This window comes from Schistocerca piceifrons, chromosome 8 (assembly GCF_021461385.2).
Source record: "Schistocerca piceifrons isolate TAMUIC-IGC-003096 chromosome 8, iqSchPice1.1, whole genome shotgun sequence".
Lineage (NCBI taxonomy): Eukaryota > Metazoa > Arthropoda > Insecta > Orthoptera > Acrididae > Schistocerca > Schistocerca piceifrons.
The window spans coordinates 310,866,536-310,880,901 of NC_060145.1; the positions used below are offsets into that span (position 1 = coordinate 310,866,536).

The 14,366-nt window shown below is 42.0% G+C and overlaps 1 protein-coding gene across 1 annotated transcript; it reads left to right on the top strand.

Moving 5' to 3' along the window:
- Window positions 1-685: 685 nt before the first annotated feature.
- On the top strand, window positions 686-12,866 carry LOC124712309 (tudor and KH domain-containing protein homolog). The gene is given in 3 exon segments (XM_047242601.1): window positions 686-750; window positions 11,502-12,241; window positions 12,244-12,866. Coding segments are annotated over 3 exon segments (1,110 nt in total). The 3' UTR covers window positions 12,549-12,866.
- Window positions 12,867-14,366: the final 1,500 nt, after the last annotated feature.

A 14,366-nucleotide genomic window follows, 5' to 3' on the forward strand; every position in this document is an offset into this window, starting at 1 on the left:
CTGAAAAGAAGCTTTAATTAATTTCATTTCTCATGTAGTTTTATTATGTGTAAAGTTTAATTAACATAATTTAGGACATATAAGTCCCATTTGCAACAAATATTAACTAATAATTTAAAATATCAATGCAAATATAATATTAGGAATGCTATCATATAGTACCTCAAGAAGTCGTTTAATTTTCTTCTTTGTGCGACGGGTTTCGATCAAAAGCCATTATAGGAAATTTGAAATTTGTGGTAAGATCTTATGGGACCAAACTTCTGAGGTTATCGGTCCCTAAGCTTACACATTACTTAATCTAACTTAAACTAACTTACGCTAAGGACAGCACACACACCCATACCCGAGGGAGTACTCAAATCTCAGACGGTAGGAGCGAACCTTGACAGGACGACGAACTAGACCGCGAAGCTACCCCTCGCGGCAAAAGCCATTACACAACACGGATTTTTGATGACAGCAAAAGTTAAATCCATGTATCAAAAACACGCAATCTCAAAAATTTCATGTTTACAAATAATGTTACGTAACACACCATGCATCTACCCGCGCTTGAGTGAACATTATTTATAAATATTTTATTTTTAAGTTTTATACGTAACTGTAATTCTTAACATAAATCTATGTTGGATAAATCTAGCTGCTGCTGTTGTCTTGCAAGCAAAAGAAATCTCTCGAAAACATGGGCGAAACTAGGAGACTAGAATCACATTTAACTGGTTATCAATACAAAAATACTGAGATCTTGTGAGTAGATGGATATCTACTGGTATCTCTGATGAGCAAAACAGCCTCCACAACGTTGATGTCAATATGGAAGACTTGAAGAATCAAGACAATTTTCGTAAAACTAAAGCTGTAAGAGGACGAAATGCTTGGTTTCATAGCGTGAGGAATAAGCGTCATTTTAAAGCGGTATTAACTGTCGACAAGCTGTGATGATTTATGGTTGCAGTCGGTGGTAGCAGTTTAACAACACACACTATCATGAGATATTGTGTTTCTTCCTCTGTTTAAAGTCACACTCATTTACAAACGTTACACATAAGTCTATATCTGACACATGTTGTAGCTTAAGGTAAAATGCTCTAGGCTGTTCCGTCCCATGAAGTTCCTCTTCTGTTACCTTATCATACAACCCATGTATGTAACCTTCTGCTCAGTTATTCTTCAGGGTCTCCTGGTATTCCCTGTTAGTTGAACATTGTCAGACACCAATGTCGCGTTCACTAACAAAAGGGGTTCTTCCCGCTCTTATTTTGAATAACTCGGGTTATCGAGTGAAATTTTTCCGCCTACAATTGACAGTCTGTTATCAATAGGAGAGTACAGCAGCTAGTCCCCAAACAAGTCACTACAAGTAGTAGTATAAAGCAGTTTGTGGTGCAAGTTTGATGTCAAATTGATATGCAAATTAATTAAAATGCTCAATTAATCACCCCCGTCACCCCCCCCCCCAGGATGACGTCACGTGTTTCCTCAGCTTCATGTGTGACCCAGCACCCTCATCCCCCTCGCCCCTATCCACCCCCCACTCCCCCCAACCTACCCTATTGGCAGGGATTTCGAATTCTGGCGGGAATTTCGAAATTTGGTGGGAATTTCGAATTTTGGTGGGAATTTCGAATTTTGGGGGGAATTTCTTTGTCACAGGGCTGTGCTGACATCCCACCCCCACCCCCAACCCCCCATTTGGGAATTGAGGGGAAATTAAAATTGGTGGTACCCTTTATGGGACTCGACCTCTGGTCCTGCTGGGCGGAAAACTCAAATATATACCCCTGACACAATTAAATCACCAGAGGCACTTGGAATTGATGGGAAATTAAAAATGGCTGTGCCCTTTCTGGGACTCGAACCCTTATTCTACTAGATGGAAAGCCCAAGTGCACCCCCTAACACATGGTATCTGCCCAGAAACGGGAGAGGAAGATTAGATGAGTCTACTTTATTTATTTTTGGTTGAGAAACTGACACAAAGGTCGAAGCTAATTACATAATTAATCACAAAGATTGGGCCTAATTACACAGCTGTATGCAGAGCGCTATACAAGGACGGCATAAAAGCTCAATACGGCTCAAAAACTGACGATACCATACAACAGGTGTTATCCTCCTGGCAAAAAATTTCGCAATACCACTCGAAACTAGCGACTGACACACTCAAACTTTACGCTACACTTACAAGCTGTTGGGAGAAAGGCAGTGGTGTAAGGTACTATCTTTATTCTTTTGGCGAGAAATACATTCAACTGATTAGATGCTGGTGTTGGACAGAGACAAATTTAAAAAGCACCTATCACTGTTTGACGTCACAGTTCGCTACAGATGCCTGCTCAAAAACCATCCTGCAGCCCAGGTAACCAGGCCAATACACGCTACCACAACTGATGGATAAAAATGGCTCACAGTTCTAATTACACTTCGAAATTGTCGTGAAAATCCAGCAATCGTAATAAACAGGTCATAATGCAGAACATGTACTGGGCGATAATCGTCGTAAAAGACTACATTGGAAGAGAGAGATGTGGTAAAAATCTATCAGATAAAATTAATGGAGCCTTTATACTTCGTAATTGTTCTCTGCTGGATGGTGCAGAAAAACGATGATAGAATGTTTTATGGTGATAGACGTGAATCGATCCTGAGTCACATGGATCTGCTTCAATGTTGAGTCTTCCTAATTTTTCCAGCGAGAAACACCAGCATACTCTTCGTACTGTCATTGTGTTACAGAAGCAGGCTTCATTTGATGCTGGCCTTACACATCATACATGGGTGGCGGAGCTACGACAACATGTTACCACTTCCACCGAGTAGTCAAAATACGCTCCTATAACATTAACTCAGCTCACTCTGTTTCTAAACAGGTTGGAGAATGTGGTGGATATCGCTCTCTCCAACTCCTGGATAAAATTGCTAAAATTGATCTTGCTATCAACTGCGGTGTGTATTACAGTACATCACTCCATATCAATGGTGTCTTTCTAATCCCAACCATCCACTGGGTTCGCTGTTGATTACCGCATAATGATTGACTGACACCACTCCGTTGAGATGGAGGGAACCTTGACGGAACCCAGGATATCTGCTACTTGTCGCTGTGGAACATGGGATTAAATGTAGAGGTCATCTCCTTAATACAGTTCTTTGGAAGTGTTCCCCATTGCTACAGGCTCGTCCTATTTACATATACTGTGATACCCTACACAGTACCTCTTTTTATTTGTGCTACCTCATGCGTATTGTGAACAGCACCTTCCGGCGATGATAAACACCAGAACAGTAGTCATGTACATGACTGCTAAATGATGGAACAATGCTTTTCGAAATGGAGCACCAAGACATCTGCTACCCTTTCGGTGGGAAGACGAGATTAACTATACACCTTTGAATATTTGTTGGAAGCGCTCTACAATACTACAAACTCTTCCAGTTCCCATATGTTGCGATGCATTCCACATTTTGGTCAATGAGAAACATCGCATCTGTGTTTTATTTCTACCAACCTTGGTGTGGTAACTGTAGAATTTATGCCATGCGATGTTCGGTTTTCAGTGGGAGCCAGAGGATCGAAGCATGTTAATGTCAGTTTATTAGCAGCTGCATGGGTCTCTAAGTCATGGTAGGAAAAACAAAGTGTATGGTTGGTGTACTTTTACTGGATGTGTTACAATCGAAAAAAAACAACGTATTAAACTGCTTATGAAGGAGCTGTACAGGAAAACTCTTGTGTAATTGATAGTCTGTTGGATATGGTCATCCTACAGTACAGGCGATGAAACTTTACACCGGTCTGTAGAAGCAACTTTGATCACAAACCACCTGCTTCAATTTACCAATACTTGTATATTTAATATTTTCGCCACTTATGTTTGGGTGATAGATATTAATGCACCCTGAGAGACACAGATCTCGTTCGGACTATCTGTTTGTAGTTTGGAGATGTGTCACAAAATTTTCGTCCTCCTCCATGCTATGTATGATGTGTAGTCTCCCTAATTTTCCCAATAAGAAACACCACCGTAAGTGCTCGTACTGTCTGTCCTACTACCTCGTGTTGCAGGGCAAAGCTTCGTTTGGCGCTGACCTTACACACTGTATATGGTTGGCGGAGCTATGACAACGTTTTCCCATTTCCGCCGACCGGTCGAAACGCGCTCCTGTCACATTAACTCACCTCGTCCTGTTTCCCCACAGGATGCAGAACGTCTTAGATTTAGCGCTCTCCGCCTTCCATACAGGTCAGACTAAAGTTGGGACGGTCACATGGACTAAGCTGCAGGTAGTGCGGGGCAGAGACCTATAATCAGTTACAAGATGCAGAGAGGCTATCTAAAAACAGCGCTGGAGTTCTTGGTGTATTGGATCCTTAGCAGGTATGCTCGGAAAAAAGTTACTCATTTCGAGATACGAGAGTGGCACGAATATCTACATCTACATATATACTCCACTAGCCACCAAGCGGTGTGTGGCGGAGGGCACAATTCGCGCCAAAGTCATATTCCGCCCCCCCCCCCCCCCTCTGTTCCACTCGCGGATCGCGCGAGGGAAAAACGACTGTCTGAACGCCTCAGTACGAGCTCTTATTTCCCTGATCTTCGAATGATGATCATTACGCGATTTGAAAGTTGGTGGTAATAATATATGCTCTACATCCTCGGTGAAGATTGGATTTCGGAATTTAGTGAGCAGCTCCTTCTGTTTAGCGCGTCGTCTATCCCACTTCAAACTTTCTATGAAATCTGTAACGCTCTCGCGATGGCTAAATGTAACAGTCACGAATCTTGCCGCTCTTCTTTGGACCTTCTCAATCTGACCCAACTGGTAAGGGTTCCATACAGACGAACAATACTCTAAGACTGGACGAAATAACGTATTGTGAGCTATTTCCTTTGTTGAAGGACTGCATCGCTTCAGGATTCTACCAATAAACCGCGAACTAGAGTTCGCCTTACCCGTTACTTGTGTAATCCGATCATTCCATTTGAGATCATTTCGAATAGTCACACCCAGATACTTGACTAATGTTACCGATTCCAAAGACTGAACATTTATTTTGTACTCACACATTAATGGGGATTTTCGCCTTGTTATACGCAATAGGTTACACTTACCATTATTGATAGATAACTGCCAGTCATTACACCACGCATTTATTTTCTGCAAATCCTCATTGATTTGTTCACAATTTCCGTGTGATACTACTTTCCTGTAGACTACAGCATCATCGGCAAACAGTCTAAGGCCGCTGTCAGTACCATCAACCAGATCGTTTATGTAAATTGTAAAAAGCAGAGGACCTATTACGCTGCCCTGGGGCACACCTGAAGTTACTCTTGTTTCTGTTGAAGTTACCCCATTCAGGACGACATACTGCTCTCTGTCGGTTAGAAAACTTTCTATCCAAACGTATACGTCATTGGATAGACCGTAAGCGCGTACTTTTTGTAGCAAACGACAGTGCGGAACTGAGTCGAACGCCTTTCGAAAGTCGAGAAATATGGCATCAACCTGGGAGTCAGTAGCTAGAGTCTGTTGTATATCATGCACAAAGAGGGCCAGCTGTGTCTCGCATGACCGCTGTTTCCTAAAACCGTGCTGGTTTCTGCAGATGAGCTTCTCAGTCTAGAAAGGTCATTATGTCTTGATTTACAAGATAATGATTCCCGTACAAATTGTCTGTCGATCGTTGTAAGGTTTTCCCTTTCATCGTCAACTAAATCTTTAATTTCTTTCTACTTGGTGTTCTAATGTTGTTCCATAACAGATCTGAGGCATCCATCGATTATGAGAATTCTCATCTTTCTCTCCTGTGGTACCCATTAACTTTAAAGGCGTGTGACGATGCATTGTTAGAATCCCTATTTTTGTGCAAACAGCCGGCCGAAGTGGCCGAGCGGTTCTAGGCGCTTCAGTCTGGAACCGCGTGACCACTGCGGTCGCAGGTACGAATCCTGCCTCGGACATGGATGTGAGTGATAGCCTTAGGTTAGTTGTAGTTCTAAGTTCTAGGGGACTGATGACCTTAGATGTTAAGTCCCATAGTGCTCAGAGCCATTTTTTTTGTGCAAACAGCCACAGCACCAGTGAACTACCTTTATGCCACGAACGAATACCGAAGGATAAAGAGTGCTGACACTGCCATTCTGTCGAACTCAAGAAAGTCGTGCCGTCCGAAAAACGTTGTAACAAATGTCGGAAGAAATAGCTTTGCATCGTACTGCGAATCGAAATATCACGCTGTGCCATGCAATTCCGAAAAGGACTGAGCACAGCCAACACGTGCCGAGTAGTGCTAAGTAGGGCTATTGATAAAATATCGATATATCGATTTATCGAAATATAGATATTTCATTCCGCCCATGAACCATGGACCTTGCCGTTGGTGGGGAGGCTTGCGTGCCTCAGCGATGCAGATGGCCGTACCGTAGGTGCAACCACAATGGAGGGGTATCTGTTGAGAGGCCAGACAAACGTGCGGTTCCTGAAGAGGGGCAGCAGCCTTGTCAGTAGTTGCAGGGGCAACAGTCTGGATGATTGACTGATCTGGCCTTGTAACACTAATCAAAACGGCCTTGCTGTGCTGGTACTGCGAACGGCTGAAAACAAAGGGAAACTACAGCCGTAATTTTTCCCGAGGGCATGCAGCTTTACTGTATGGTTAAATGATGATGGCGTCCTCTTGGGTAAAATATTCCGGAGGTAAAATAGTCCCCCATTCGAATCTCCGGGCGGGGACTACTCAAGAGGATGTCGTTATCAGGAGAAAGAAAACTGGCGTTCTACGGATCGGAGCGTGGAATGTCAGATCCCTTAATCGGGCAGATAGGTTAGAAAATTTAAAAAGGGAAATGGATAGGTTAAAGTTTGATAGGTGATTCACCAGTGGCTGTAATCGTTAAAAGACGTCTCTACAGGATCCAACGCAAATATATGGTTGAATGGATAGAAATTGCTGATAGCATTTCACACAGCATTTCTGCCTGAAAGTGTAACACTATCAGCGAGTGTGTATGCCTGTAGACTCAAGATCACTTTTTATGCGGTGTTTTTAAATAACGCAGTCCTTAACGAAATGTATGTTGTGAGTTGTAGAATCCCTCTATGGTCAGCTTCAGATGTCATTTGTCAATAGTGTTCCTCGAAAAGAACATCTTGTTCCCTCCATGTATTCCCAGTTGTCCGACGCCATACAAAGTGACTCTCATGATCGATTTAATTAATTAGCCTACCAAATTGATATCAATGACGGGTGAAAGAGACGGCTAGAGCACCACAGAATGATTCTTGACAATCGTTTTTTTGTTTTTTTTTTTTTCGTTGCGGCGATTTGTTTCGTAAACGCTAGTGTGATATAGCACCACACTGGTAAAAGGAGCCCTGTCATAGTGTACAAAACAGCTACGTTCTCTTGAATTATAGCTTCTTGTTGTCAAACGTAAAATAAATGTGTTTTTTCGGACATGTGTGCCTTTAGCGTTAAAGATTATCTGAAATGTCTGTAATACACACGTGCATTACATTTTATTTACAGACACGGAAGGCAAGAGACTCTGTCGGGTCATGTAATTCGTTCAAAAAGCTGGAAGAAATTGCTTAATATAATTTTTTGTCTTTGGAGTTTAAATTATCACTTTTTCTTTACTCTGTAGATGGTTTCGAAATAACGAGGACATTCTGCGGTGATCGGTAGTTTTCGCATCAAAATAGTCGAAGAGTTTTTTCCTCAGTTTACGCAGGGTGGGCATGTTTCTGCTGATGGCGGTACACGTCGCTGGACGTCACAAAATAATGATATGCGACTGCAGTCGAACATAAAACTATACCGATTTTGCTCATAACACTAAAAGGAAATGGACTTTACCTTTTTATTATGGTCGTAAATGTGTTTTTCTTTTTTTAGGGTGAGGGGTCAGGAGCTAGGTCTAAGGGGGGGGGGGGGTGCGTGTTTTCTGTGGGGGTCGCTGGCCACACCCACACTCTGTCAGGGGGGGGGGGGGGCGTGTGGGAACTCTGTTGCTATATTTTAGACGAACAAGTTGCACTTGAGGAAGAAGTCGTCCTTCTATCTCCTACTGTGTTGGCGTAGGAGCGTCGCCTTAAGCCGGCTGCGAGATGGTGGAAAGCCGAGTTTTGCGGACGAACTGGACCGTTCTCCACGGGGGGAAGGGGGGGAGGGGCTATGCTACTTAATTTCCCTTTTGTGTTGTCTAGGATCGTCGTCTGAGGGCATGCTGCGTATCACAAGTGGCACAAAGGGAGTGACAGGGGGGACGCGTCTGCGGTACGTTTGAGCTCTGTTGTTATATTTTAGATGAGTAAGTTGTACTTGAGGAGGCCGTCCTTTTATCTCCTATTGTTTAGTTGACTAGGTGCAAGTGTAGGAGCGTCGCCTTAAGGGGGCGGCCAGATCGTTGAAAGCCGAGTGCAAGCAGGTAGAAACATAATTTTTAAATACAGATAATTTTGTCAACAAAAGTTCACAGACTGGAGAAAATGTTAAATTAAACAACAACTGTTCAATGTAGGAACGGTGGTTGGCAATTTTCTCTGTATTTTTTGTTTTTTGCTTCGAGTAAGAGTTGAAAATTATTTTTCAGAGCCCACAAAGGTGCAATACTTGGGGATAAGGAAACTTGAGTTATTAAATAAAGACAAGATAGAAAATAAAAAGAACGGAGATGAAAAGCATAGGTCAGACGGTTAGAGTGTTTTATGCAACCATCAAATTTCATATAAACACGTTTCATTCTCATAGAAAATTCGAAAGGGATTTGGATATTTGAGGATCTTCCTGAAAGAGGAACCTTTGTTGGAAGTGGTACATTGTGTTTCACAATGTTTTTCAATAATAAGTTTTGCTGCGGTTCGAAGAAACTGCAGGGAAATAGGGAGCGGTTGATACCTTCTCAGAGTTTCTTTTATCAGTCGTGAGAAGACGTTATGCTTGATGCCTATTGTATGTCAGTGGGAAGGAAATGAACGAATGTTTGACACACATTCCTGCCATGGTAGTTATCAGCTGCCTTCTACACTGAAATTGTCAAAACTAGGGTTAGTTCTAATTACTGTCACGCCAGCAGCCTAGCACTGACATACATAGCGGATTGACAATAGTCGAGAGCAGTAGGCTGTATGCTGGCACCTGGTTTCCCCCTCTCCCTTCCCTTCGTACAGCAACACAAACCCAACAGTACACTCTGCAACCGCTCACCACAGTCATCTGCACTGCACAGATTCACTCATGGCACTTAATAACAGGTCGTAGGAGAGGAAGAATGAACCACCTTGTAACACCCCAACGACCACCTTAAAGTCAGTTAAGAAAGAACATGAAGTAGGGAAAGTTATCTTGGCAGTTACGACATCTTTGCCGATTACCCAATACGAAAGAGTTTTGTCAACAACTACATTGTACACCACTGAGCATATTTGTTAGCAAAAGAGAAAGGAGAAACGTCGTATTTCATCAATGGACAAATATCCATGTGACAAATGTGAAATTAATATCTCAAAAGTTAAGTCCAAAGTAATGTCATCAGAGATAAATTTTATGTGGAAGCGAGTTGTAAGCGCAACGAAGAAATTCAATGCGCCTACAGTGCTCTTCCACAGAAGAAGTCGCTTGCTACAACTCATCGAGTGCAGACGTACGAGAGCAGTTCAAATGGCTCTGAGCACTATGGGACTTAACTTCTGAGATCATCAGTCCCCTAGAACTCAGAACTACTTAAACCTAACTAACCTAAGGACATCACACACATCCATGCCCGAGGCAGTATTCGAACCTGCGACCGTAGCGGTCACGCGGTTCCAAACTGAAGCGCTTAGAACCGCACGGCCACACCGGCCGGCAAGAGCAGTACTGATCTGAATTATTGAGATGGAGAATCGTGACGAGATTGTTTTCGAGTTTAGAAGTGTTTGTTGCTTGACGGGATTCACGGCTTAAGAAACTGATTTTATGAACTGAGACAGGAACAGATAGACTCATTTAACCGTGCACTACCGGTAAATTGAAATCTAATAACGGAATTAGTGAACACTGTACTCGACTTTAAATTAGTTGGACCTTAAGGAGAAGTCAACATTCTATGAAAGAATACACGCAATTAGTCTTGAGTAGGACCCAAGTACACGACATCATGAAGATAAAACAATTACGCTAAAGTGTTGAGTTGTGGTAATTGCCAAGAAACTATAACTCAATCGGACTGACTTAACTAAACTATTCCGTGTGCGTGTCGAGCGGGAGTTACATGTATTTAGTGACAAAATAACAATAAACTGTTCGTTACCAGTTAAATAACCAGTGTGGACTACATCATTAAATAGTTTGATAAATGACTAGATCATCGACTACGCACGAAAGACTATTTCATTGAAGTGCAAATATTCATGTCATTAGTTGAGAAGAGAACTTAAAAATATTTTCGTATTACGATGCAATCTTACAAAGACTGAATCAAAGAGTATCTCTGGATCTCGCTGCATACCAGCACAACAATGCCATAGCAACGAGACAACAGCGTAAGAAAAAACTGTTAACTAAAATATTTCCTCGCAATCAGTGGTGTGTCCTATGCGAACGAGAGAAGAATTGATAACTACTGCAAATCCGGGCAATTAACAATACAATATTAATAATAAAAAGCATCAATTATACGAGTTAGCATAAGTGGAAACGCTGCGGACTTGTAATTGAGATACAACGACTACGCGAGGAACGCCTTTTCGGAAGTTTTTCAGGTTTTTTTCTCCCGTTAATCTACGGGGACTGGCGTTATATCGCATCGTGTCTCTTCTCTGCCGCGAGAGCTGTGGCAGTAGCGGCTCTACGGCGTCGACTACATCAGCGCGCGGTTGGAGTCCGGGGGCACGCGCCACACACACCATTTTGGCGCCTACAACGCGGGGCTCGAAGACGCCAGCTGTCGTCTCATCTGGGAGACAACGCAGCGTCTAACGACGCCAGTCGACGCCTCAACGAGAAGACGAAGCTAGACGGATCGTTGCAAGGACGAAGCATTACCTTAAAACTTTCAAGATAACAGTCTGATATTCGTATAGTGGTCCATTCGACGGGATTACAATGATATTGTGTCATCACTATGTTTATGTGTGTGACCCACCTTGTCGCTTGTGTGCTTGAAAGCTTGGAGTGGTGCGTCTGAAGATACATAGAAGTGACAGTGGACCTATCGGTTTTGTGGCACCAAACTGCAGGGGTACTTTGTATGCTTCACAAATGCAAAACTAGCCAAAGTTGCACCAGTGAAACAGAATTCGAATAAAAATGCTGTACATTTGTGAGAATTGATGGAAGAACCCAGCTGTTAGCTCAACAATGAGTACTAGGTTACCTCTTGTTCCTATTGCTGTTGCACTTTCGCTTTCGGGCATTAGTGCTGTACTGCTGTATATTCTTTTAAAAAATAACGAAGATGAATACGAAGTAATTGACAAAGCTAGATACGCTAAATATGTGACACTAGAAGTGGTGTAGTCATCGGACGAGGTGGGTCCAACATAAAGCAGATTCAGGAGGAAACATGCACAAAAATCTCTATGAAGGAAGAAAAGGAAGAAGAGATTTACAATAGGATTTGTGAGATAAGAGGAATGCCAGAAGCAGCTGAGAAGGCACGCTTAATGATTCGTAAGATAATTATGAACCAGCCATTAATAACAACACGGGAAACCTTTGTGCCTGAGTCAGCTTGTGGCAGAATAATTGGTAAAAATGGCACAAATATCCGAAATATATCGAGTGCATCTTCTGCAAGAATACAAATAGATAGATATTCATCATCTAGAGATACATATTGCGGTAATGTGGAACATGAGCGACGAGTGGTCATTAAAGGCACAGAGGAACAGATAGAATTGGCTATAGCATTAATAAAAGAGAAGGTGGAGGAGGACCGAGAGATACGGTCAAAAATGCAAGAGAGTATTGCCAACCGATCTCCTAGGAAACCAGATAAAGCTCTGTGTCTGACTGCTGCTGCCACTAATGATTCCTCATCAAGCCACAAGTCATGTGTGTCAGAGAAACTGAATCCTGCTGGAGGAGATGGCTACATTCCTGTTTTTGTTTCTGCTTTGACAGATCCTGGCTGTTTCTTTGTGCAGTTGGTGGGACAACATGCAGTTGAACTTGACCGTCTCGTAGAAGAAATGACGCAGTATTACAGCAAAGAGGAAAATCAAGAAATTCATAGAGTAAATGAGATAAGTTAGGACAGCTAGTGGCAGCACCCTTTATTAATGATGAAATGTGGTATAGGGCCATAGTGAGAAATGTTACTCTGGATGAGTACGATCCAAAAGAAAGTGACTTGCTGCTTTTCTATCTTGATTATGGGGAGTCGGCTGATGTGAAGCAGAAACAGGTGTTTCACTTGCGAACAGACTTCTTAAGACTCCGATTTCAGGCTATTGAATGCTGCCTCGCAAATGTTAAGCCAAAAGATGATCAGTGGTCAGAAGAAGCTAGGGAACTCATGGAGGATTTGTGCCATGTGGCACAGGGGTTGTAATTATGGCACGAGTGGATGGATACAGAGAACGGCCACGTACAGACCAGCGACAAGAGCGTGAAGGCAGTCCTGTACCGTGTGTATCACTTGTCAACACCACAGGACCCAAGGATGTACCTGTTGCAGCAGAACTTGTTAAACGTGACCTAGCTGAATGGGAGAAGCCAGTCGCTACAGAAACCAGTTCAAGTGCGAATAACAATATAGCAGAGAAGACTGTAAATGGTATCACTAACTCAGAAAGTAGTTCTCGTACATCAAACTTGTGATATGAAAACAGTGAACATAAACAGTCATTACCTCTGTTGCCAGACAGTGATTCGGATGAAGAAAGTGATTTGGAAATTACTTAATGCTATCCTTGGGACAAACATTTCACATTTCTGATAGTTTTTATTTATTCTCTGGATGTTTATGTTAATGAAATTGAGTTCCTTTAAGTAATTTCTATTTCATTTACTGCTTTCAAGTGGTGATTTCACTCGGATAAAGTCTCTGACACCTACCAAGTCCTCCCCCCACACGAATGATCGATATCTCTCCCTCCCTCCCCCCCCCTCTCTCTCCCTCCCCCCTCTCTCTCCCTCCCCCCCTCTCTCTCCCTCCCCCCCCTTGCCCTCTCCCCCCACCCTCCACCACACCCCCTCCCCCTCCACCCCTTCCCCACAATCAATATCATGATGCAATTTCTCGCCATAGTTTTATCAATATAACCATTTTTTTTCCTGCCCAGTCTGCCATATATATATATATTTTTTAATCAGACTTATGGCCAGTCAGCTTCCCTTAATGAAATTTTTTCGGAAAATCGTCTTGGCATAACAGTAAGTTATTCCTTGACATAACTATTGTGATGTGATAGTAATGGGTTGTGCTTCATGTCTGTGTGTTAAATATTTAGAAGCCGATAAAATTGGTCTAATTAGTAAAGCATTTAAAGTCAATAATTGTTTTGAACATAGTTTCTGGCAGTATCTAATATCAGTTGCTCTGGATGGACTTCCCATTCTGAAAGTATGTTTTCTGGCTGTAAATTTTTTTTAGTGGTGTCTGCCCATGAAAAAGTTTTCAAGGGGAGTAGATCACTGCATTAATAGATACTGAGAAGTATTTTGTTTGTTTGTTTCTAACTCTCTTTTTTAGTTTTGGTGTTGTGCATACTGTCCTAAATAGGACACATTTTGTTCTACTGCTTTGTAGGGGTTTTGTAAGTAGTAAATCAGTAATATTGATTGCTCTAATACATTCAGAGGGAAAAATTTAATTCATATTTGTTTGTAGGCCTTAGGCATTTTACTTTATAGCTTTGCACTGCTACATGATAGAAATTAATATGAAATTACAACTTCTGTTAACTTAAACCAAAAAACTTAAGTCATGTGCCAGCTGCTGTTAGAGATTCCTGAAAACCTCAAGGGCAGTGAAGTTTTGTGTTTTCAGCTTCCAACTATTATTGTTGCATTTTAGTGTAAAACATGGCTTAAAGTACTTATGAAACATATTGATCTGGTAATGTTATTGGCTTACCCAAACTTTTATAATTATTATTTTATTTCTTAACTGTATTCGGAGTATTATTCTATTTTGAGGATAACTGGATTGTGATGTCTTTGAAGACTGAGTTTTTAAAGATGTGTGAATAATATGTTCACAGTGCTAGGCAATAAGTCATGTCATTTGACTGTTCCTTCATAATAAACATGCTGTAAACAAAAAAAAGTGCTAGTTGTGAGCAACAACAACACATTGTTTGTTTACCGGCCTAAACTGGACGTAACGACGCCGGACATCACACCGTCCGACGTTTCTTCTCAACGA